This window comes from Littorina saxatilis, linkage group LG10 (assembly GCF_037325665.1).
Source record: "Littorina saxatilis isolate snail1 linkage group LG10, US_GU_Lsax_2.0, whole genome shotgun sequence".
In the NCBI taxonomy this organism is placed as follows: domain Eukaryota; kingdom Metazoa; phylum Mollusca; class Gastropoda; order Littorinimorpha; family Littorinidae; genus Littorina; species Littorina saxatilis.
The window spans coordinates 14702684-14724321 of record NC_090254.1 but is presented as its reverse complement, the minus strand read 5'-3'; the positions used below and the strand labels follow the sequence as shown (position 1 = coordinate 14724321).

General features: G+C 41.9%; 2 protein-coding genes across 2 annotated transcripts in view; both read left to right on the top strand.

The window, feature by feature from the left end:
• The first annotated feature begins 895 nt into the window (after nt 1–895).
• LOC138978226 (triosephosphate isomerase-like) lies at nt 896–9402 on the top strand. Its single transcript, XM_070350890.1, has 6 exons — nt 896–1097; nt 3487–3610; nt 6101–6185; nt 6798–6930; nt 7727–7900; nt 8461–9402. Exons 1-6 carry the CDS (start codon nt 986–988, stop codon nt 8577–8579), a joined length of 747 nt encoding a protein of 248 aa, XP_070206991.1. The 5' UTR covers nt 896–985; the 3' UTR covers nt 8580–9402.
• A 6159-nt stretch (nt 9403–15561) lies between these two features.
• The window catches only part of LOC138978231 (high affinity cationic amino acid transporter 1-like), a 48789-nt gene continuing 42712 nt past the window's right edge, over nt 15562–21638 (top strand). The window contains exon 1 of the mRNA XM_070350898.1: nt 15562–15656. The gene's annotated coding sequence lies outside the window, so the exon portion shown is untranslated. The remainder of the gene's footprint in view (nt 15657–21638) is intronic.

Below are 21638 nucleotides of genomic sequence, written 5' to 3'. Positions count from 1 at the left end.
AAGTTGTTGCATTATTCAGGTCACAAATACCATGAGTCATGACAGTGACATATTTGCAAGCTTAAAATAACCATAGCACTAACAATTCTTTCTTTATCAAACCTTGAATCTCTCTCTCTCACACACACACACACGAACATACACGCACGTACGCACGCACTTACACTCACACACACACACACACACACACACAGTCACAACGGCACAGTCACACACACTGACACGGGGTCAGGCAAGGCAAAACCGCATGGGCCGTGCAACACACAGTGCAAGATATAAACTGCAAAATCCATGCAATAAATCCATATTGCACAGAATAAAAAGTCGTCGAAGCTTCAAGTACCCCAAGATTGTAGCAGTGTATACTGCACAGAATCCAGAAATTATGTATTGCTTTGCAATCTGACTTCGAGCACGCTTTGCTGGTTACACAAGCCACATGTATACCTTTCCCGCGATATATTGTCTATAAACCCAATTACGAGTAAACAGTTTATTCTCAGTGTGATAAACGCATATAAATAAAACAATAAAGCAAGCTCAAGCCATCTGAAATAGTTTATAAATGTTCGAAATGCATCATGTCAATATTTTTAATGTTACAATTACTTTTATGTGTACATCAAGGATAATCCATCAACAGCAAATTGTTTGGTTTTGTGTAACTAGATATAACTGTTGGTAACAGCTTTCTTGATTTGTTTTCGTATTCAACACGAACACCAACAGTTTGTTGTTGATACTTTCTTCTAAAAGTAAATTATATTTTGAAAACAATTTGTGGTGTCGAATAGGAATTCAAAAAACAAGTTCGTGTTGGCATTCGGAATTTTCCTTTAACACGCAACTAACAGAGTTAGCTTTACTTATCTATATCCAGCCTTACTGACCTTGACCTTAAATCTAACCAAGGTGAAACTTGCCGGTTTAGCTGCTGTGACGTATTCCTTGTATTGGAGCTTGCGTTTGAGGATCAAGAATAACCATGTCGAACCGAAAATTCTTCGTTGGGGGCAACTGGAAAATGAATGGGGACAAACAGACTCTTGAGGGCATCATCAAGGGCCTCAACGACGGGGCTCTGGACCCCAAAGCAGGTTGGTTATTGTAGCACTAGCAGTAGCACCAGCAGTCTCACATTATTCTCGCCTCCTACAAGTTTGAGACTTGAGTACTTCTGGAATCTTTAATTTTCAGAGCGGTGTGTATTTGTTTTTATTGTAAGAAAGCTTCATAAGAAAACGACAGATGTTAAGAATAGGGTAAGTGTAATAGTATGGTGTTTGGTGTTTATATCCAGAGGCTATCGTAGGGTCACACTCTCAGCCACATCAGTATAACATCTGACGAATGTCTATCACTAAGTTTATTCAGAGCATAAGATATAAGCAGCATACAGTAACAGAGCTGAGCACAGAGTGAAACTCATTAGCATAAGGATGCTGTGCTGGAAGAAGTTTAGGGTGCACAATGTACTCTTATTCTAACTGATGATACCAGACCGTGGGAAGAGCCTCAAGAGGTCTGAGAGTTAACAGTCAGGAGAGCCTGGGTGGTGGCACAGTTGATAGTACTACAGTAAGTTAGTTAAAGAAACGGTGAACCAGCTGTTTGTTTGGTTGGTTGGTTGGTTCTGGTTGTACTTGTGCGAAGCTTGAGGTGTTAGTTTTTTTGTAAACCTTTTCGCCGGTTTTGATGAAAATAAACAAGCTGCTTAAGTGAATAGTGTGGTTACCAATTCAATGTTTTCCGGAAATAACTGTCTGGATTTACAAGCGTTATGGAAGAGTTGCGCCCCACAAACAAAACCTGGTACAAACAAGAAACACATTGTCGACCATGCAGTTAAAAATAAGATCACAGCGTTAACTGACTCCAATGCGTCAGTTAAACAGTGTCCCCTTGATATGACCCCATTTCTTTCGGAAATAAACACATCGCAGTTAACAATTAATTACGGTAATAGTCAGGGGCGGACCTAGGGGGGGGTTCCTGGGTGCCCGGAACCCCCCCCCCTATCCGTTTTTAATTTTTTTTTTTTTTGGTAAAAATATAAAGCGCTTGTGCTTTCCTTCCTTCCAAATGCAACATGCTTGAAACTGACGAGAAACTCAAAGGCTAACCCCCCCTCCGAATTATTTTTGAAATGATTAGTTATACTGAAATAGCAGTTCATATATAATAGCACATTGCCTTCTCAAAGTCAAAGGTGCACATATTTGTACACGCATATTTACTGAATAGATACCTTGTTATCTTCCAGGAGAGGCCTCCGATTGACCTAAAAAAATAAAATTCCTTCAGCATCTGGGGGGCTTCACCTCCCAGACCCCCCACCAGGGCTTTGCCCCTGGACCCCACCGGGGCCTGAGCGGCCCCTGGACCACTGCTCCAATTTGGAACCCCCCCTTATTCACAACTAGGTCCGCCCCTGATAGTAACTAATACTGGATCGATCGCTACCCCCAATGTTAGTTGTTACTCAACAATGTGATTTGCTCGAGGTCGAGGTCACGGCAGTGTGGGATTGTAAAACTGACATGCTTGCTTAGCAATCCAGTGAATCGTACGTGGCTCCAATGTGCAGATTTTTGAAAGAATATCGATTGGAAATGGCATTACAATTTAGACCAAAAAAAAAATTTTGTCTGTTTCTGGTAACATGGCTAAAAAAAATAGGGTCGGTAGGTAGGGATTTTTTTTTTCTTTATACCCCAAATGTAGACCAATAAAACTAACTTTAAAAATCGCGCAAAGAGACTGGATTCACTATACATAGAGACAAGACACTCAACACATTTACAAATCGTCAGCGGACTTTCATTTTCACACGTTTTTGTTGTTCATTTTGTCACCCTGTCCTTTACCACAAAAAAACAACAACAAAAAATTTGAGTTTGGAAAAAAAAAGTTTAGGGTCGGCGCCGAAATTTAGGGTCGGTCGGGTGACCAGAAACAGACAATTTTTTTTTTTTGGCCTTACATACACATTGGAGTCAGTTATTTGCTGCAATCATTGTTTAAACCGACCCGACCACGTGTTGCCTGTTTGTACAGGGTTTTGTTAGTGGGGCGCAACTCTTGAACAAATCCTAGCTGACAAAGTTATTTCTGAAAATTGTCCATTTGTACTTGAAGCACTGGACAGTATTACTATCAGCAGAGACACAATTGAGAATGACTAACAGAAGAGAAAACGGTCATTTAGTCTCATACTCCTAGTGTTAATTGTTAATTTTCCAGTAGCACAGTATTGTATACGGAATCGCACAAAGGTAAGGGTTAAACCCTTGACTGACACCCAGAGAATCAACATACATGTAATGATGTATATATATATTTATATGCCTATCAGAAAATTGTCTCCAGGGGAGACAATCTGACAATCAGTTTTGTGCATGTATAAGGCAAATTAACAGAGGTTGTTTCCCTTGTTATAGTTCTTTTTATTTGATTAACCGTAAATGCTACTGTGTTCTTGTGCAGAGGTTGTTGTTGCCCCTCCCACTATCTACATCGAGTTCACTCGCAGTAAGCTGAAAAAGGAGATTGGCGTGGCAGCACAGAACTGCTACAAAGTGGCAAGCGGGGCTTTCACAGGGGAAGTCAGGTATGCGATTCCTTACCAACTTCAGGCGGGGTACTGTGGAACCCCCTTTTTAAGACCCCCCAACTTAAAATTCCCTCCCCAAGACCTATTTTTTCAGATTTTAGATTTACCTCCATTTTAAGACTCCTTTCCTTTTAAGACCTGATTATCTCAGATTTGGGGGGGGGGGGGGGGGGGTCCACTGTAATGCATCTCATGTTTTTGTTGAAATCAGCAGAAGGTTGTGGGTTTTTTTATTATTTAAATCTTACAGCTATGATTTGCATAATGGCTTCAGCGGAAGGCCAGAAATCAATGTTCAAAAGTAGGGCAGGGATGTAGCTTAGTCGGTAGCGCGCTGGATTTGTATCCAGTTGTCAGCGTCAGTTCGTCCCCACGTTCGGCGAGAGATTTATTTCACAGAGTCAACTTTGTGTGCAGACTCTCCTCGGTGTCCGAACACCCCCGTGTGTACACGCAAGCACAAGACCAAGTGCGCACGAAAAAGATCCTGTAATCCATGTCAGGCGTAAAAGCCGTGGGAGTTTCAGCCCATGAACGAACAAACAAAATGTTTAAAAATCAAACTACAGCAGACTTCCACTAACTGGCGGTCTTTGGGGTCCAAGGATTTTTGATCGCGATATATCCGATTCGCGATGCAGTTTGGGGTCCAATTAAAGGCACAGTAAGCCTCCCGTAAACCATCACAGAGCTCCCCGAGCGTCTACATATAGTACAAGCATACTTCCATTTGAACGCTCACCGAACGGGAACATCCTGGCTGCTTTCTGTCGAGCGTGAGAAATTTTCAAAGAATTTATTTTCGTGGACTTGGTCCTCAACAACAATGGCGCCTCGTTTTGGTGCTGGACGGCTGTTATGAATACCGGAATTCACGCCCGGACAGAAAGCCTCCCGTAAACCATCACAGATACTGTCAGGCTTTTACAACACAGTACAAACACCCTTCTATTTGAACGCTCACCAAACGAGAACATCCTAGGTGCCCTACGTAAAGAGCGAGCAATTTTTAAAGAATTAATTTTGCAGATTGTCTCACTTTTTGGACTCATCCTGAACTCAGGTCAAACATGAGTTACTTCCCTTCGGGTCTCATTCTATCGATGTAAACTGGCGATAGCCGTGAATCAATGATTATCAAAATGTTTTTGGACCGTGGTGCGTTTTTGCGCTAGATCTAACTTTTAAAATCTAAATAATAAATTGACAGCTTGTTACACAAACATTCTTCAATCATAAGAGAGAGAGACTGATAAGATGAAATGACAATTTACTGCATGATGAAAGGCTATCGGACCCAGAGAGAGATAGCGTGGTTATGATAGAAAAAATGTTCATGATTTGTACTATTTTTTGGCCTTTACGTGAATAATTTTGTAAAAAAAAAAATATATATATTTAAAAAAAAATAATTAAAAAAAAATTAAAAGGTCGGTCCTGTTTTTTTGGGTGTCTAAGAGGTCTCCGCGATATAGCCGAATTCGCGATTTAGTGGACCGCGAGTTAGTGGAAGTCTGCTGTATTTCAGTTGCACTGCCCTTTGGAGAAACCTGTTGTACACCTAACAACAACTGGGGATGAGTCGGTGTGACTAGTAACTGATCTTTCATTGTTCCTCTTGCAGTATTTATTCAGTGCAACCAAAACAAAGATGAGATTTTAGAATTTGCTCTTGGTGTTTATCTGTTAGTAGTGTGCAGAAAGGAAAAGACTGTGTCCGGTAAACCCCCCGCGGGTTAGGGGGAAGAATTTACCCGATGCTCCCCCACCCCCCGCGGGTTAGGGGGAAGAATTTACCGATGCTTCCCAGCATGTCGTAAGAGGCGACTAACAGATTCTGTTTCTCCTTTTACCCTTGTTAAGTGTTTCTTGTATAGAATATAGTCAATGTTTGTAAAGATTTTAGTCAAGCAGTATGTAAGAAATGTTAAATCCTTTGTACTGGAAACTTGCATTCTCCTGGTAAGGTCATATATTGTACTACGTTGCAAGCCCCTGGAGCAATTTTTTTATTAGTGCTTTTGTGAACAAGAAACAATTAACAAGTGGCTCTATCCCATCTCCCCCCTTTCCCCGTCGCAATATAACCTTGAACGGTTGAAAACGACGTTAAAAACCAAATAAAGAAAGAAAGTTTCCGGTACAAATTGCTGTCTTCACCCCCACCAGCTGGGCCACAGGAGTAATGACTTATAATGGCTGGCCTGGCTGTCAATCACAATCATTAGTCCTTTTAAAGGAATGGCGTGGGTGGTCCCAGTCTAAACAAGGTGCAAATGTAGAAGTCTCGTCCATAATAGCACTAGTTACAGGCAGTTTATTAGATGTTGAGGGTCTGTCTTATATAACTGGTTTTTGTTGTTGTTGGTTTCATGAGCCTTGACCTAAAAGTATGCAGGCTCACCAATGTGATTGCAAAGCTTAGGTTTAAATTTGAGTTCAATACTGATAGCCGAGTGTTGTAATTTGTTTTTCACTAATGTGCAGCCCTGGCATGGTGAAAGACTGCGGCGGGACGTGGGTCATCCTGGGTCACTCAGAGAGGAGGCATGTCTTTAATGAGCCAGATGAGGTCAGTATCACTTGAATCAGTCACATACATGTACGCTGATACATGGGAACACATACACACATCGTCTTCCTTCAAGGGCCCTACTTTTTCTGATTTTGTTCTGTTCACCATGTCTGACTAGTTTGACCTCTGTTTTTCGCTTTTGTTGTACGTTACTCCCACTACACATTTTCCCGCTCCTGTAATCGGTAATGCATTTCATGTGCATATATTTTGTGTTCTTAATTATTTTTTTCTCTGTGACGATGTTTATTCTCTAGCCTTAGCTTAAAAGGATTTATGGTTCCACTGTATATGAGAAGACACCTTTGAAATTAGCTGAAAATATATATGCTGTTATTGCAAATGTTTGTTTTTTGTATCTGTATATTACATGTGTTTCGGGGGGGGGGGGGGGGGGGTATTGTGAGAATAGTCAGTCTATTCTTCATGAGTTTGTTGCACCAAAATCTAACCTCCCTTGTGAGCATGGCTCTGTGTTGAATGCCTTGAGCATTGGTTTTAAACGCAGAAAAATTTTTTTTGTAAGATGGCTGTTGAAACTGCTTGCAATGACACACCAAACAGTACATTCCTGGGTTCATTCATGTGTTGTGTATTTTTCTGTTGCAGCTGATCGGACAGAAAGTGAAGTTTGCACTGGAGCAGGGCATGAACCTCATCCCCTGTATCGGCGAGAAGCTTGACGAGAGGGAGGCAAACAAAACAGAGGAGGTGGTCTTCAGGCAGATGAAACACATCGCTGGTAGGATCTCGCTGCTCTCTTGTTGTTTGCACTGATATTTACCTTGTGTGTGTAAGATAGACTGTTGATTGCAGTGATATTTACCGTATGTGTGTAAGATAGACTGTGGATTGCAGTGATATTTACCGTATGTGTGTAAGATAGACTGTGGATTGCAGTGATATTTACCTTATGTGTGTAAGATAGACTGTTGATTGCTGTGATATTTACCTTATGTGTGTAAGATAGACTGTGGATTGCAGTGATATTTACCTTATGTGTGTAAGATAGACTGTGGATTGCAGTGATATTTACCTTATGTGTGTAAGATAGACTGTGGATTGCAGTGATATTTACCTTATGTGTGTAAGATAGACTGTGGATTGCAGTGATATTTACCTTATGTGTGTAAGATAGACTGTTGATTGCAGTGATATTTACCTTATGTGTGTAAGATAGACTGTTGATTGCAGTGATATTTACCTTATGTGTGTAAGATAGACTGTTGATTGCAGTGATATTTACCTTATGTGTGTAAGATAGACTGTGGATTGCAGTGATATTTACCTTATGTGTGTAAGATAGACTGTTAATTGCAGTACAGTGGAACCTCCGTTTTAAGACCTCCAAAAATCTAAGAAAATCAGGTCTTAAAAAGGAGGGAGTCTTAAAATGGGGGTAGATTTATAGAGATTATGAACAGAAAATCTGAAAACGCAAGGTCTTAAAATGGGGGAGGTCTTAAAAGGGGGGTTCTACTGTTTAATTAAAGGACATGTGCAGTCAAATTTCACTGTTCACTTTTTTTCATTCACAGACAACGTGTCAGACTGGAAGCGCGTGGTGATAGCGTACGAGCCAGTGTGGGCGATTGGCACAGGAAAGACGGCCACCCCCGATCAAGCACAAGACGTTCACAAGTCCCTGAGAGGCTGGCTGGCCAAGAACGTGTCAGAGGAGGTTGCACACTCCACAAGGATCTTGTATGGCGGTAAGCAGTTAATTCTTACCTTAGATAATGTATGGATTTGTGAAGAGACTGATGCAATAGCCTAGTGGTTAGGACGTATGCCTTCTACGTGAAAATTAGGGGTTCAACATCTTGCTGCATCTGGTGGGATAAGGGTTCGAGTTTTTTGTAATCATTATGAGCTCATGTCCTAAAATATGTACCCACTGCTAAGTCCTCAGCTAGTTTGCTATTTGGCGTCCATGAGAATACAGTGCCAAGTTCACATATATGTTGAGAATTCAGTTAAATAATATTGTGCCGTTTTATAATTCATGGGTGCATGTTGCTATGTCAAAAGCTGGAATCCTTTCTAACAGGCAACGTGGTAGAGGAAAATAAAGGTTTGAACCGGGGAAGAGTATCCACATGTAACGTTTTATAGATTTGGTGGCCATGGTTCAAAAGGATTTTCAAGCATATTCTGGCCCATAAAAGTTAAACCGCAGGCGCAGTGAAACTTACATTCCAGTTTACTGCATTCAGTGTCGATGTCAGCTGTTTTCCAGAGATAAGTTTGTCTTCACTCTTGTCATGTGCAGGTTCTGTGACCGGCAACAACTGCAAAGAGCTGGCCGGCAAGCCTGATGTCGACGGTTTTCTTGTGGGTGGTGCCTCGCTCAAACCTGAGTTTATTACCATTATCAACGCCAAAAAGTGATGTGTCTAGATCTATTCCTTGTTTGTAGCTAGTCATCTTTCTCTGCGGACAATGAAAGGTGCGGACTGTGGCCATTGTTTTTTGTTTTTTTTGCATTTTATTTTATTTTGCTTAAACGACTGATAGGTTTTTTGTGATACCTTTCCCATTATATACGCATGGTGTTACTGAAAAATGTATAATTTGTGACCGATTTGTTACTTTGGCTGTGTTGAGGGTGTCCTTATTTGTTGGGAATGTTTGTACTTCAGAGGTGTTCTCTGTTTGTTAGCTGACGAAACAACAGCCTGCAGACTTCATATAACCCAGACAAGAGAGAATGACATTTAAATAGAATGGGCGGTTCTGGTGAGGTTATGCCCCTTTTTTCTTTCGGCTGGAAACAGGCGGAACCTCGCGGCAAGATCACACGAGAAAGGAAAAAAACGTGCATTGGTCCCAAATAGCATGTCGCTTTGGTAACAGTTCGTGTGTAAGTCATGCATTTTATACGGTAAAAAGACAATGGTAACAGGCGGAACCTCGCGGCAAGATCACAGGAGTTGTCTCGCGTTATCACCCCAGAAACGCTCATTGTGACCTGTGATAGTTAGTTTAGACATCTGTAGCGGCAGTACACAACGTCTGAAGCATCTCAGCAAACATTACCATGAAACTAGATTAGAATGCAAGGTGTACATTGTACTTTTTGTCATCGTTTTGGATACATGATGTACCCCACTATATTAATTATTTAATTTGGGGCTTTGCAAGATTAATTTCTGTAGGAGCTTAATGTTGGAAACTATTTCATGGTACTTTGTAATAAACTGTTTAGATGTCATGGATAATGCTGTGGTTGTTCTGTTTGCGTGAACTAGAGACAGAAAAAAAAGAATGTTTGTGTATATGTGTGTGTTTGCACATTTGCGTATGCATCTGTGAACCAGGCAATAAGAGGGCGACTCATTATTGTGTGTGTGTGTGTGTGTGTGTGTATGTAAAACTGCAAAGGAGACTCGAGCAGCGTGTACTCTGTGTCAAACTTTGTGAGAAATGAAATGCATTTGTGCCACAAACATTCTTAACATTAATGGCACATGCATCCTCAAGATTCAGGGCACTTGCATACTTAAATATCATGGCAAACGCATCCTCAAGAATCATTGCACCTATATCCATAAAATTCATGACAAATGCACCCTTAAAATGTATGGCATAGTGCCATACATATCCTCAAATTCATAGCACATGCATGGCACAGGTTGGGATCAATGGTTATGAGTTTTTTTTAGAGGTGATGATTACTCTTAAGGTGTACTACAAATAGGAAACTGAGCAAAGAAACAAGCAAAACAAAAGCAAACAAGTTTTGTGGAATGCAAAGCTCCCCGCGTTTTGGCCAGTGGTTAGGAGCAAATGACAAGGCGTGAAATGAGGACGTGTGACATTATGAGCTAAATGGACATCCATGTTACTCTCTTTCTACGCTTTATTCTTTCCTTGCATTTCGCTTTCGTTTTTCTTTACACCCACTACACATGCTCCCACTCCTGTAATCTGTAATGCATTTCGTGCATGTGCATATATTTTGTGTTATTAATTACTTTTTCTCCGTGGCGATATGTTTATTCTCTAGCCATAGTTGATTAGTGGGGTGATGGTCAAATGTAAAAGAGCAGATCACTGCATTCTATTATCCTCGTAAAATACAGAACTGTATAATTATTGTCTTGCCTTGTCCCCCTCCCACAACTATACCCCACCCCCTTATAAGAACTAACCTTCTCTCTCGCGCTCTCTCTCACGCTCTCGCGCTCTCTCTCACCCTCTCTTCCCCCTCTTTCTCACGCTCTCTCTCTCTCTCTCTCTCTCTCTCTCTCTCTCTCTCTCTCTCTCTCTCTCTCTCTCTCTCTCTCTTCTCCCAAGATCAGGCCTAGGCCTATGAGGACGTTAAAACTAATTAGTCAGTCAGTCTCTCTCTCCCCCCCCCTCTCTCTCTCTCTCTCTCTCTCTCTCTTATTTTATCATTTTCTCTCCCTTTCTGCCCCTTTTTCAATGTTGAGGTTCGGGAACTCTCGTTTTGTTTCTCTTCTCTTGTGTTACGGACTCTCTCTGGACTCAATCTCTCACGGACCCAACAGATGACATTGTGACAACAGCAGTATACTGGCATGGCAAACTTTCTTTATTTTTGTGTCTCTCGATCTTCCCTCCTCCTCTTCGCCAACCCGGCCGACCGAAGCCGGTGGCTACAAGCCACAATACAAAGTTGAATTACAACTCCTCAGTCAGTGGAGCATGCTACCAAAACGTCCACTCTCTCCCGTGTCTCTCAGAGTTCTCTTAACTTAACAAGATATATTAATGTCCTACAGGCATAGATTGTTTGCCTCTTAAAGGTCCTTGTCTACATTTTTATACCGAAATCGCCATTTGACCATTAAAATGCAGAGTCTATTACTGTATCTACAATTATCAACAATACACCCCCTTTCGCATGATCAGGAAAGACGAAGCCACAGTGTAGCCGTTTGAAAATTCTTTGTAGTATTCCAGCGTAGTACTCATAGTAGGACATCCTTATTTGGAAAATGCCAAGCTCAAAACTCCTCTCAAATCCCGTGCGTTTAAAAAAAAGCGTGGACAGCGCTCCAGTGTCAAACTGTTGCTGCACTTGTTTGGGCGTGGCTATAAGCATAGTGACATGAATTTGATTGGTCAGTATTTTTAGGCAAAGCACATGTTCTCAGCAAACAGAAAACAAAATATTGGAAGCGTGAGTCACGCTACCCATAAATAAAATCTTTTTTTACATATTTTTTTCTATAACTTTCTTCCCCATGGTTCATTCATCATCTGACATAACTTTTTAGCGAAATCTAACCATAAGATTATTGAAAATAAGCAAAAATGTAGACGACCACCTTTAAGGATAGGACTGGGATAATATGATATTAAAAACAAGTCGCGTAAGGCGAAATAACAACATTTAGTCAAGCTGTCGAACTCACAGAATGAAACTGAACGCAATGCAACGCAGCAAGACCGTATACTCGTAGCATCGTCAGTCCACCGCTCACGGCAAAGGCAGTGAAATTGACAAGAAGAGCAGAGTAGTACTTGCGCTGAGAAGGATAGCACGCTTTTCTGTACCTCTCTTCGTTTTAACTTTCTGAGCGTGTTTTTAATCCAAACATATCATATCTATATGTTTTTGGAATCAGGAACCGACAAGGAATAAGATGAAAGTGTTTTTAAATTGATTTCGAAATTTTAATTTTCATATTAATTTTTATATATTTAATTTTCAGAGCTTATTTTTAATCCAAATATAACATATTTATATGTTTTTGGAATCAGCAAATGATGGAGAATAAGATGAATGTAAATTTGGATCGTTTTATAAAAAAAATATTTTGTTTACAATTTTCAGTTTTTTAATGACCAAAGTCATTAAGTAATTTTTAAGCCACCAAGCTGAAATGCAATACCGAAGTCCGGGCTTCGTCGAACATTACTTGACAAAAATTTCAACCAATTTGGTTGAAAAATGAGGGCGTGACAGTGCCGCCTCAACTTTCACGAAAAGCCGGATATGACGTCATCAAAGACATTTATCAAAAAAATGAAAAAAACGTTCGGGGATATCATACCCAGGAACTCTCATGTCAAATTTCATAAAGATCGGTCCAGTAGTTTGGTCTGAATCGCTCTACACGCACACACACACACACACACACACACACACATACACCACGACCCTCGTCTCGATTCCCCCCTCGATGTTAAAACATTTAGTCATAACTTGACTAAATGTAAAAAAAAAAAAAAAAAAAAGGGGGAGGAAAAGAAAAGGGCAAGGTCAAGCAAGCCCGACCGTGATGGGACTCCGGACCCACTCTCCATGAGTACAGGGGGGGGGGGGGGGGGGGGGGCAATAAGAGATGTATGTTAAGGTCCTTGTAAGAGGAGTATTAATAATATTTCCTTTATATACGTTGACTTCCTAGGGGAAGGACCATTAAGAACATGGACTTTATATCAATTATAGTTTCGTTTAAAAAAAAAAGATAAAACTCAGGACCACCTCGGGCTGTTAAAAGGTTTAAAAGTGACATCATTGTAAGAAAAAATATAAAGAACATGCGCAAACACGATCCTCTCGTTTATTTAATCATGTTTTAATGTGTATTGCAGTATAATCCGGAAGCAGGAGTTTAAAACCAATATATATTAAGGGAAAAGTCTGGGTTGTGGCACTCGATCACTAGGTGGGGCACTGGTTCCCTCTCACACCCTAGCATGTACATAGGCTACAGTATTCAACTTTAGCTAGAGTCAATAACATCCAATCAACAGTTAGCTAACAAAACTGACATCACATCGCATTGGTGTAACAAGTAAACAAAGAATGGAGGGGGGGGGGGTAAGGGACCAAAACCTTCCAAGCCACCTGGCATCTCCTATGATCTACCCGATCAAAAGGAATGACACCCACTTGACAAACCCCGACTGGCCTAACGATTGTATTTTTATTATCACCGTTCAACACGCGTGTACATTACTGATACTTATTTTACTGCACAGTAAGTTATTGTGTTCAGCTTAAGTCGATCATTGCATGAAATTGATGTCGGATAACGCGTACAGGGCTTATCGAGTCCTTAGACCTGGCCTTATTGAACTCGTGCACAGCTAGCTTATAGACGGGTGAATTAATTCATCACTTGACCTTATTACGTAGCATAATTTCAACCATGTGATAACAATGATGTTATCTTAGGATCAAGCAAGTCATGCTGTAAACTGAGCTGAAGTACTGTACACCTGTCTACCGTCTTGTCAAAAAATAGCTTTGCCTGTAAGGACTAGCTTTGGGACCTTGTGTGTCATATCAAAGTGTGTCGGAGTCTGCGGACCCAACAACACGCACAACTTGAAAGTACACTAGCTATTGGACCTACATGCAAATATTAATTTTACTAGCACTGATCTCAGTACAGTTCATGTGTTTTTCATGATGCATTTGAATAAACTTTAAAGTACACACTGCACTCAGAACTGCTTCTGTCACAGTTAATAACAAGTGTGGTTATGTTCCAACGCTCCAAGACAATTAACGCATTGCAGAAATACATCAAAGATGAAGACAATTATACTGAAAATTCAGCATGCCTGGAACGGGTACAGCCAACCCGGCTACATTTCCTGAAGATGAAGGGTGTGACAACAGAAGAGTGGCCCGGACGGGCGCATCGGCCTCCTATGCGGAAGGTCGCGCCCGCGGTTCGAATCCTGGCCGCGGCTCAGTGGTGGGTTAAGGGTGGATATTTTTCCGGTCTCCCAGGTCATCTTATGTGCAGACATAACCTGCCTGTCCCTTATCTCGCTTCGTGTGTACATGCAAGCACAAGACCAAGTGCGCTCTCAAAATATCCTGTAATACATGTCAGAGTTTGGTGGGAAGTTATAAAATACCCAGCAAGCTCAAGTTCCCCCGAAAGCGGCGTACGGTTGCCTAAATTGAGTGATAAAAACGTCCATATACACGTAAAAACCCACTCGTGCAAAAACATGAGTGAACGTGGGAGTTTCAGCCCATGAATGAAGAGCATCCATCTGTAACCGATAACTCCTGCATGCATGCACGGCTGCAATGTTTTTGAGCGTTTTGTTTCACAACTATAGTCCTTCTAGATTAAAAAAAAATGTAATATGCGTGATAGCTACATTTGTGGCATAATGTTCAGAAAATCTGGATAAAAGCAGTGCCCGTACATCACCCCTTCTTTCATTTTAGCATAACTTCCGCCCCTGTTGATGTTAATAATTTAATTTTCTTCTTATGAGTTGGTGTGAAACCAGAACGGATCGCTGGGTCACTCAGTCGGGGTCACGTTGCGTCAAAACATTTCCGTCCACCAGTTAAGCAGTTTCACTGTCGCGGGGTTATAACGTGACCAAGATTTACCACAAAACATAGATGGAGATAGAGTTCAACCTCTCACCAGTAACCCACTCATGTGTATAACCAAGTAATAACATAAACACTAACCTGCGTCAGTAATCTACAACAGGTTAAAATGCTTCGCATCTCCGGTCTTTTACACGGCACTGAGGGCAATGTATAAAGTCGTTTTATAAGATTCTTTAATAAAATTGTTAGTAAAACAATTAAAACATTTTATTTTTAAATGCAGTCAATGAAATGTTAAATTATGAACAAAACGATATATTCACGAGAACTTCGACCTAGTGGTCTTTCAAGTGGACCACCAAGCTGCACAACAGGCAAATATAATTGATGGTAAATGGTACTTGTGTAATTGTCTGTTTTATGTTTGTTTAATGGTTATTAGTACTCTCTGTGTGTGTGTGTGTGAGAGAGAGTGTGGGGGGGGTGGGGTGTGGAGGGGGTGGTGTTAAGTGTTTGTGGTTGGGGGCACTTAGTTGATGATGTCAAAAGGACGCTGTCCGCTTGCAAACTTACGATTCACCTTCGTAAATGTATCCACGAGCACACCGCAATCGCTGATTACGCTGAATGCTGGACGGACGCACCAGAAGTTGACCATCAAAAGAATTTCCAGATGTCTACAGTCTCTAATATTTTTTCTTACGTGAACGAACATCATTACATTCTAATTACTTTTTCATCGAGTTTCAACCCATTTTTGACCAGCTACTTTTCAGTTCTGACGTGAATGAGCAGCATGACATTTTAATTGCTTTTTCTTCGAGTTGCAAAGCAATCTTTGATCATTATAGCTTCACAAAACAATATAAGCACAAGTCAATTAGCTGTTAAGAGGGGTTGTGAGCTATAGTAGGTCAATAGGTCGCTTCATCTTCACCCTGGGGTAGAACGTTAATGACATGTTAATTGAACGGCATAAGGTAGGCCTAAACATATCGTTATCGCATTATCACGTGTTGGCTATAACTGGCTGTAAGTCAGTATTACTTGTGTGAAACACTGATACGCGAAAAAAGCATTTATACTCAGTGATCACAGTCGCCGTGAGTGTCCGTGTGTCTGTGTTGAGTTTGTGCTGACTGGAACAGCAGCTATAGGTGATACAGTGTCACAAAAAGGTAAGACTTTTATTCGGTATGACTTAGTTAGATTAAAACTCAATTATTATAAAGTGCTCGGTGGTTGGTAAATGTTGTTTGACGACTGAAATTGTCTGTCGAAGGGAGATTTGTGGGGTGGTTTTTTTCGGAGGTAATGGAGTGAGTCAGTGTATACAAAACTACATTTTTATACCTAGACCGTGCCTCGCCCGATTAGGGACCACTCTACATTATTCATATGAACATAGTTATTATCTATACAAACACAGAGAATGCCACAAAAAAGCACGAAGACAATGGGAGAAAAAACGAAACAGAGTGAGAGAGAGAGAGAGAGAGAGAGAGAGAGAGAGAGAGAGAGAGGGAGAGAGGGAGAGAGGGAGAGAGAGAGAGAGTTTTTTTAAATTCACAAGCCAAATAAAAGAAAATACTTGAACCCATAATTCATTGATACGTATTTTTCCTTCAGCGCACCCAGTTATTAGTCTGTTTCATAAACCCCCCTCTCTCTCTCTATCTGTTTCTGTCTCACCTGCTCTCTCTCTCTGTCTGTCTCTCTCTCTATCTGTCTCAGTCTGTCTGTCTCACTTCAGTCTCTCTATCTATCTGTCTCTGTCTATCTCACTTCAATCTCTCTCTCTGTGTCTCTCTCTATCTGTCTCTGTCTGTCTCACTTCAATCTCTCTCTGTATGTCTCTCTCTATCTGTCTCTGTCTGTCTCACTTCAGTCTCTCTCTGTATCTGTCTCTGTCTGTCTCACTTCAATCTCTCTCTGTATGTCTCTCTCTATCTGTCTCTGTCTGTCTCACTTCAGTCTCTCTCTGTATCTGTCTCTGTCTGTCTCACTTCAATCTCTCTGTGTGTGTCTCTCTCTATCTGTCTCTGTCTGTCTCACTTTCTCTCCCCCCCCTCTCAGTCTCTCTCTGTGTCTCTCTCTGTAGCTGTCTCTGTCTGTCTCACTTCAATCTCTCTCTGTGTGTCTCTCTCTATCTCACTGTCTGTTTCACTTCAATCTCGAGCTCTCTCTCTCTATCTATCTCTGTCTGTCTCACTTCAGTCTCTCTCTCTATCTGTCTCTGTCTGCCTCACTTCAGTCTCTCTCTGTGTGTCTCTCTCTCTCTATCTATCTCTGTCTGTCTCACTTCAGTCTCTCTCTCTATATCTGTCTCTGTCTGTCTCACTTTCTCTCTCTGTCTCTCTCTATCTGTCTGTCTCACTTCAGTCTCTCTCTCTATCTGTTTCTGTCTGTCTCACCTTCTCTCTGTGTCTGTCTGTCTCTCTCTCTATCTGTCTCTGTCTGTCTCACTTCAATCTCTCTCTGTGTCTCTCTATCTGTCTCTGTCTGTCTCACCTTCTCTCTCTCTCTCTGTTTGTCTGTGTCTCTCTCTCTCTCTATCTGTCTCTGTCTGTCTCACTTCAGTCTCTCTCTGTGTCTCTCTATCTGTTTCTGTCTGTCTCACCTTCTCTCTCTCTCTCTGTTTGTGTCTCTCTCTCTTTCCCCTCCCCCCATCAGTCTCTCTCTGTCTCTGTCTCTCTCTCTGTCTCGCTCTCTCTCTCTCTCTCTCTCCCTCCCCCATCAGTCTCTCTGTCTCTCTCTGTCTCTGTCCCCCTTCCCCATCAGTCTCTCTGTCTCTCTCTGTCTCTGTCTGTCTGTCTGTCTGTCTCTCCCCCCCCCCCCCCCCCCATCAGTCCCTCAGTGTTTGTGTTTGAAACTGTAAATATTTCATAATTCAGGGAGCTGTAGTACAGTGAGTGGAAATCGACAAGGCAGTGCAATGCAATGCATGTACTTCAAAATGTCCAGACACAGGAACATAGCTCGGTCAGGATGATACATTTAACGACAATATCTGAGCCGTGATAATGATTGTTTCACGCTTCTTTACATACATTCAGCTAGGTGACATGCAGAACTCATTTACGGCAAATGTTGACAATAGTAACCTTGAAATAAGACTTTCACGTTTCTTTCCTTTCATTCAGTGTTTGTTGTGCTTGTCAGTTCTAGTCGGAGTTGATGACTTAAGTAATGTGGGCCCGGTGTAACACGAAATTTTTACTCCACGAAAAGTTTACTCCGGAGTAAATATTTCGTACGAAATTCTTACTCCGAGTACACTTTTCGTACGAGAAAAGAACTCCCCAAGGCAAGAAAAAATGACTCCCTCCACGAAATGAGTACTCCCCATTTTTTTTACTTCCAGTAAAAATCTCGTCGGTACGCAAAAATGGGATGCGGGAGAAGGGATAATGCCAATAAGTGATCTCGCGCACACGAATGTCGCGCTACCCTCCTTCCACCACCAAGACTAACAGGGGACAAGGGAGTAAAAATTTCGTACACCTGGCATGGGAAATTAAATTGCTTGTGTTAGGGTGAAGTAATTTATTCGTTATTTATTCGTCAGGGGAGTAACATTTTTTTGTACGAAATGTTTACTCGGAACTCACCTGTCTTGGGGAGTAATTTTCTCGTGTAATGGGGGAGTGCTTTTTTCGTAAAGGGAGTAACTTTTTCGTACGAAATGTTTACTCCGGAGTAAAAATCTCGTGGGAGTAATTTTCTCGTGTTGCACCGGCGGTTCCGCTTAGGCCTCACGGCCAATAAGACTTATGTGCCCCATTATGACTTTTGTTTGCATGCAGTTGGAGCATATTTTGTTTTCCTTGTTCTTATTCGTCACATTTGAAAAATTGTTCACCAAATTTTCTACAAAGAGAGTGATTTTCAAAATTATTAGTATTTTGTGAAAATTTCAACGTATCCGGAAGAATCTGTCACTTCTGTTTCATCAAAAGAATACTTGTTCACAGCTGTAAAATAATGTTGAGTGTGACTATTCGGAATGTTAGCAATCGGTCTGTTTAGAATTTTTTCCTTTCTCAATAAAACAACGTGACTTTGATGCAAATACAGTCGGTGGAACTTGATGTTGGCTGCCCTCTGGTGACCCAGAGAAAACCCTGCTCTCAGGAAAGACTCTTTGAGTTGTCTCTTTACCTCAGTGGACACTACCTGTCATTACAGGCCACCTCCAAAGTAGGGACACTCGGCAAGTCCACAAGGGTCACTTTTGACCTTTCGTCACAGGTTCCAATGTGTATATGCCTGTCATGTGAAGACTGCGACTGTCCGTTTCGGCACATGACTGACCGGACGGATACTAGTAAAGCCGCACTAATTACTGAGCTTGTGACTGTGACTTTCGATGTAGCCGGTGTGACGTTTTCATCTTTCGCCGTGTTGATATTTCGCCGCTTCTCGGCCTCGTTGATCAAGTACATGTATAAACTCTACACTGAACAAAAAAACACCCTTCGATAGTACTGATGAGCGACCTTGTGTAACTTACATTCATGGGGCCAAATTTGTCCAACCAATTTGTTTTATAGAAATTTGATTCATCCTAAAATGTTTTCCTTCTTACTCAAGGGACGTAACCACTCAGTACACGTTTTCGAAGAATTCGATTTTTGGGGTGAAATCTATTACATTTTACCACCAATTTTCTTCACATGCAAGAAACTGACATGCTTTTCGTCCTTAAATAATTTCACTTCTTAATTTTACCAGGAAACAACATTTCAGTCTTGAGTATATGTCGAGGGGCGGGAAATATGTCCACAGGCGAAAGATGAAATCGTGACAGCGGACGGACGTAAGCCGGACTGACGGCGTAGAAGGAAAGCGCGTGCGTGGGTCGGCCGCTCGATGCCCGCTCAATGAAATCAGTACAGTGCGGGAATCCCCCTTCCAAGACCTAAAACAAATCTAAGAAAATCGGGTCTTAAAACTGAGTAGGAGTCTTAAATTGTGAGTTAATTTACAGAGACTATGAAGAGAACATCTGAGAAAAAGGAGGGAGTCTTAAAGTTACGGGATCTTAAAAAGGGGAGTTTGGTTGACTGTAGCACGACTGTGACTAGTGTAGCCTTATCATCATTTCTGCCGGGAACTCACGAAAACAGTTAGCAGCCGGTGAGACTACTGGTAGGCCTACTGCATGTTCACATCATAATTTAATTTGAAATACGGCGTCATGATTAACCAATAGTAGTGGAATTAATAAATGTTCAACTGACTATGATGATAGGCCTATTGGTTTGACCGGTTCAGTGATCAAGTTGACCGGTTTTAGACATACAGACAACCGTTGTTTTATCTCTCCGGCGTTTCATATTAAACCGAGCTTCAAATTCGTACGTAGGTATATATATGACTAGATGATTACCCGCTTCGCCGGGTACCGGCTTCGCCGGGAAGAAGTAGAGCCGAATACCAGGCTGCGCCTGGGACCCTGCTTTGCCGGATGTACGCCGGCTTCGCCGGCGCACGAAGGAAAGGAGATAAACGCGCAAAACACTGGAGACCTTCTAAAAATAGTAACGTGCAGTGACCTTAGTAACGGGAATATGGATTGACGCCACACGGAGGAAGGGAGATAATCGCGGCTGAAAACACTGGAGAAGATAAGGAAGAGTTACTGGTAGTGGATCCCGACAACAACAAAACAAACAAAAAATCGGTTCAGCGCGCACAGCGCTGCGCGCTGAGAGCACGTGTTGAAATATCTCATCGATGAGGTGTAGCTGAATACGGTGTCCAAATTTGAAAAAGATCCACCGAGAACTTTGGCCGTGCATCGCGAACAGACAGACAGACAGACAGACAGACAGACAGACAGACAGACAGACAGACAAACATACAGACAGATAGACACTAGTATATATATATAGAAACTAGATGATTACCCGCTTCGCCGTGTACCGGCTTCGCCGGGATGATCGCGAGACGGAGTATGAATACCCGGCTTCGCCGGGAAGAAGTAGAGCCGATGAGTTGTGCACCGTACGCCGGCTTCGCCGGGTACCCGCGATTGACGCCACACGAAGGAAGGGAGATAAACGCGCAAAACACTGGAGAAGATAAGGAACAGTTACTGGGAATGGATGTACAGAAAAACCATAAAAACCAAAATTGGTTCAGCGCTGCGCGCTGAGAGCACGTGTTGAAAATTTTCATCGACCAGATTGTGTCCGGGGTCTACCTGAATATGCCCACCAAATTTGAAGCAGATCCATCGAGAACTTTGGCCGTGCATCGCGAACACACAGACAGACAGACAGACAGACAGACACACACACACAAGCCGTATATAGTATAGAAGCCGGTTACTGTGGTTCCATATAGTTTCATTCAGGATGGTAGCCTGCACAGGCACCCGAAGAAAAAGCGTCAGTTTTTACCCCGCCTAATTTTAAAGAATAGACACTTGCAAGACAACCAAACGAGTTTCCGCCATCTTATGATTTCCGAGGCCAGTGTTTTGATGCCAAACACACACTAGAAATTTCGAAAATGTTCCTCTTCCAGGTCACGGTTGCACGTGCCGCCGATCGAGTTCCGACAATGTCGCGGCCGTGCCGGTGTGACGATAACATCTCTCCCCATGGTCCTATTTCGATTCTCGGCCTCGTTGATCTTGTATAAACTCCACACTGAACAAAAAAACACCCTTCGATAGTACTGATGAGCGACCTTGGGTACCTTACATTCATGGGTCCAAATTTGTCCAACCAATTTTGTTGTATCTGTAGAAGGCCGGTTCGGAGAAACAAGATCAGATTCTTTTGTTTTTCTTTGTGATGATGTGTTACGGACTCTCTCTGGACTATCACTCACGGACACATGTATGAAGAGAATACACGTCTTTCTTTCTCCATTCCGTCCAACAACAGATGTGACAACAGCAGAATACTGGCATGGCAAATTTTATTCCTCTGTTCGCTTCCCTCCTCATCTTCGCCTACCCAGCCGAAGCCGGGTGGCCACAAGCCACAACATACATAGTTGAACTACATCTCGTCAGTTAGTGGAACACACTACAAACAAGAAATTCCTCCGAGGTAGGAAAAACACCCCTGTTGGTCAAATGGAAATAACCATTCTCACTGCCACCAACTGAGAAGGTTATTTCCCTTTGACCATTAATATGTCCC

Excerpts from the sequence above, each read along its gene's own strand:
- LOC138978226 (XM_070350890.1), top strand. The coding sequence starts at position 986 with ATGTCGAACCGAAAATTCTTCGTTGGGGGCAACTGGAAAATGAATGGG. Across the intron at positions 3,611-6,100 it reads GCTTTCACAGGGGAAGTCAG|CCCTGGCATGGTGAAAGACT; the intron begins GTATGCGATTCC and ends ACTAATGTGCAG. Across the intron at positions 6,931-7,726 it reads GCAGATGAAACACATCGCTG|ACAACGTGTCAGACTGGAAG; the intron begins GTAGGATCTCGC and ends TTTCATTCACAG.